Here is a 2951-nt window from a genome sequence, read left to right as displayed (position 1 = left end):
GAACATCTCTCCCGTTAAAAACACAATTAAGATTAGAATCAAAAAAATAAACTAACTAATTAGTTACCTGATTCTCAGATAGTTTGGCGAAAGAAACTAAATAAAATTAGCTGGAAAAGATTGCAACATATTTTTAATTTTCTCCAACTCTCAAAAGATACAACAGTAAATCTATTGCAATAGGTTCATTCAACCCTTTAGCTTGAGCACTCAATTATTGTGCAAGGTATATAACTTTGCACAACAACTCCTTCAACCGCAGAGAACTTGTTATTTCCAACTACTAGATTATAGTAATTTGATGGCGAGGAATTAATCGAAGAACAAAGACGACAAACCAACAGCGAAATAAAACAAAACAAAACCATGTCACAGAGACATGACTAATCAGAGTAATCTAAACAAAATACACTCAAAATCATGTCACAGAGACAAGACTGATTATAATAGCCAAAATCTAATCGCAGTAGCAAAACCACAAACCCCGACTAAGCCACACCTAAACTCAAGGAGCAGACCAGTAGGTCTGGCTAGAGAAAAAAAAATCTCAAGTTGCTAAGAATTTAGGAAGAAAAACCTACCAGACAATACAAAATATTTAGAGAAACCCTACCATGAGGTAACTAACTTAGGGTCCGTTTGGTATAGTGTATAATTAACATCGTATTGTATTGTATAATAATATTATGTAATTAAAATTATATTATATATCATATTTTATATATAAATTTATATTGATATTGATAGAGTGTTTGTGCATATAAATTTATAATATTTTAATATAAATTAAAATTTGACTTCCACACTTTAATATAATATAATACGATTTGATACGACATACTAAGGTAGTATTTGGTTGGAAGGAATGAAAATATAGGAACAGAAATGAGAATGAGAATTAGAATAAGAATGGAATGAAATAAAATTTAAAATGCATAAAAAAAATTGATAAAAAAATTATTAAATTTTTTCAAACCTTGCATATATTGGAATGGTCTTTCTTTTCATTTTAAAATGGAATAGTCATTACACCAAAATGATGGAAACGAACAAAGGAATGGAATGAAAAATTATTTCCTTTCTATTCTATTCCATTTTATTACCTCCAACCAAACGCTACCTAAATCTTTTTTGTATAATTTTAATCTCAAACATCCAATGTGACTTATATTAGAGTTAGTCTCATATTGCTAATATGTAGAAATAAAATATCGTATATAAGATGAATACACTACTCCTTTTATTATCAATTAATTTTGAGATAGAACCACAATTCACCATAATCACACTTTAGACACTTTCATTCCAAATTAATTATTTCAACTCTATGTAAAAAGTGTATAATTTGAAAGGGCATTTGCAATTACTCATTATATATATTAATTTGTTTTTATGTCATGCTAATTTGGAATAATGGTTCTAAAATTTAGTGTTGGTTATTAATAAAATGTATTTGGTTCTTTAAAAGAAAACAAATATCATGAGCTTATTATAATAACTAATTAATTAGTTATTTAAAACAAGGTTGGTATAGTAGCCTGGTTGGTTGGTGATCTTGATTGAGGACTATATATATAGCTTTAGAATTAATGTTGGAAATAAATCATCATACTACACGTGGTCAAATCCATATGATAGAAACTTTTTGCTTTTTAAACTTTTTTTTTTTTCATTAATTTACATTTTCTCAGATAATTTAGTAAATCCTCAAGTGTGTGAATACTGAATATTAATATTACTCCTTTTTAAAAGTCTTGTAATAAATTATAAAACCTCTTTATATAAAAAAAGAAAAATCAATAAGTACGTACAAGCAAGAGAAGAAAGATTTTTGATTATACATATGTTGTTTTATTTTCTCCAATGTTTTTTTTAAAGGAAAAAACATAAACAAAACATATATAATAATAGTACTAGCTAGACAAATATATAAAACAACACTTACATAATAAACATTAGCCAAAAGAAGAGAGAAAAATTCTCACATTACTACAAATCCAAACCCTTCTCTTATAACACTTACATTTTATATATTACTAGATCTACTTAACTAGCTACCTAGCTATAGTAAATCGATCCAACAATAACAAAGAAAAACATGAGTACACTCAAATTCTTTTTCATGCAATTTTTTTTTTCTTAACTTCATGGGAAAGGAACAACTCCACCCGGGAGAATACCGGTGCCAGCACCACCACCAAGACCGGCACCACCACCGCCACCTAGTCCACCGAAGCCACCAAGTCCACCACCTCCACCAAGTCCAACACCGCCACCAATGCCAGCATTTATGCCACCACCGCCTCCACCAAATGCACCACCGACTCCTCCAAATGGGAGACCATTGTTTCCAACTCCAGAGTACCCTCCCATGCCACCATAGGTCATGAAGTTTTTCTGGTCGTCGAGTCCAGCTGCAGCATCTTTTGATGCTGCAGGGACATTTCTAGCTGTGACTTGATGAGCCACAGCTAGGGCAATAAACAACGCAATGCACCACTTTGAGGCCATGTCTCTCTTCACTATACTTGTTTTTTTTTTCTCTGTCTTTAACTTGTTCTTAACTAGTTTGTTTGACCTGAAGGGCTTGGTTGGCTTTTGAACGCTTTTATAGCCTAAAATGAGCGTTATGGGACAGTTGTGAGTAGTAAATGTAGCTAGGGTTAAATAAGTGATCCCAAAGAGTTATTTTTCTCTATTATTTTTCCATATGTTCTCAATATTTTCTCTTCACATAAATAAAAATAATATTTATTTATTTATTAAGTTGTGTATTATTGTACAGTAATAAAAGATTATTTAGCAGCTGAAAAGTTATTACATGAAACCCAAAATATGATGAAGACACATTATACATAGTATATATATATAATACACCACTTAAAATGATGGTTAGGTAGATTTTTTATCTGTTTCGATACTTAAAAAAATTTAGTCCATTTTTTTTTTTA

The 2951-nt window shown here is 30.2% G+C and overlaps 1 protein-coding gene across 1 annotated transcript; it reads right to left on the bottom strand.

The window, feature by feature from the left end:
* Positions 1-1828: 1828 nt before the first annotated feature.
* Positions 1829-2631, bottom strand: LOC115712099 (glycine-rich protein 5). Its single transcript, XM_030640331.2, has one exon. The coding sequence runs from the start codon at positions 2509-2511 to the stop codon at positions 2146-2148; it is 366 nt and encodes a 121-aa protein (XP_030496191.1). The 5' UTR covers positions 2512-2631; the 3' UTR covers positions 1829-2145.
* Between the last annotated feature and the right edge of the window lie 320 nt (positions 2632-2951).

Source organism: Cannabis sativa, chromosome 4, assembly GCF_029168945.1.
Source record: "Cannabis sativa cultivar Pink pepper isolate KNU-18-1 chromosome 4, ASM2916894v1, whole genome shotgun sequence".
NCBI classification, from domain to species: Eukaryota; Viridiplantae; Streptophyta; class Magnoliopsida; order Rosales; family Cannabaceae; genus Cannabis; species Cannabis sativa.
Note: the sequence above shows the minus strand (reverse complement) of the source record. Positions and strands in the feature narration are given on the sequence as shown.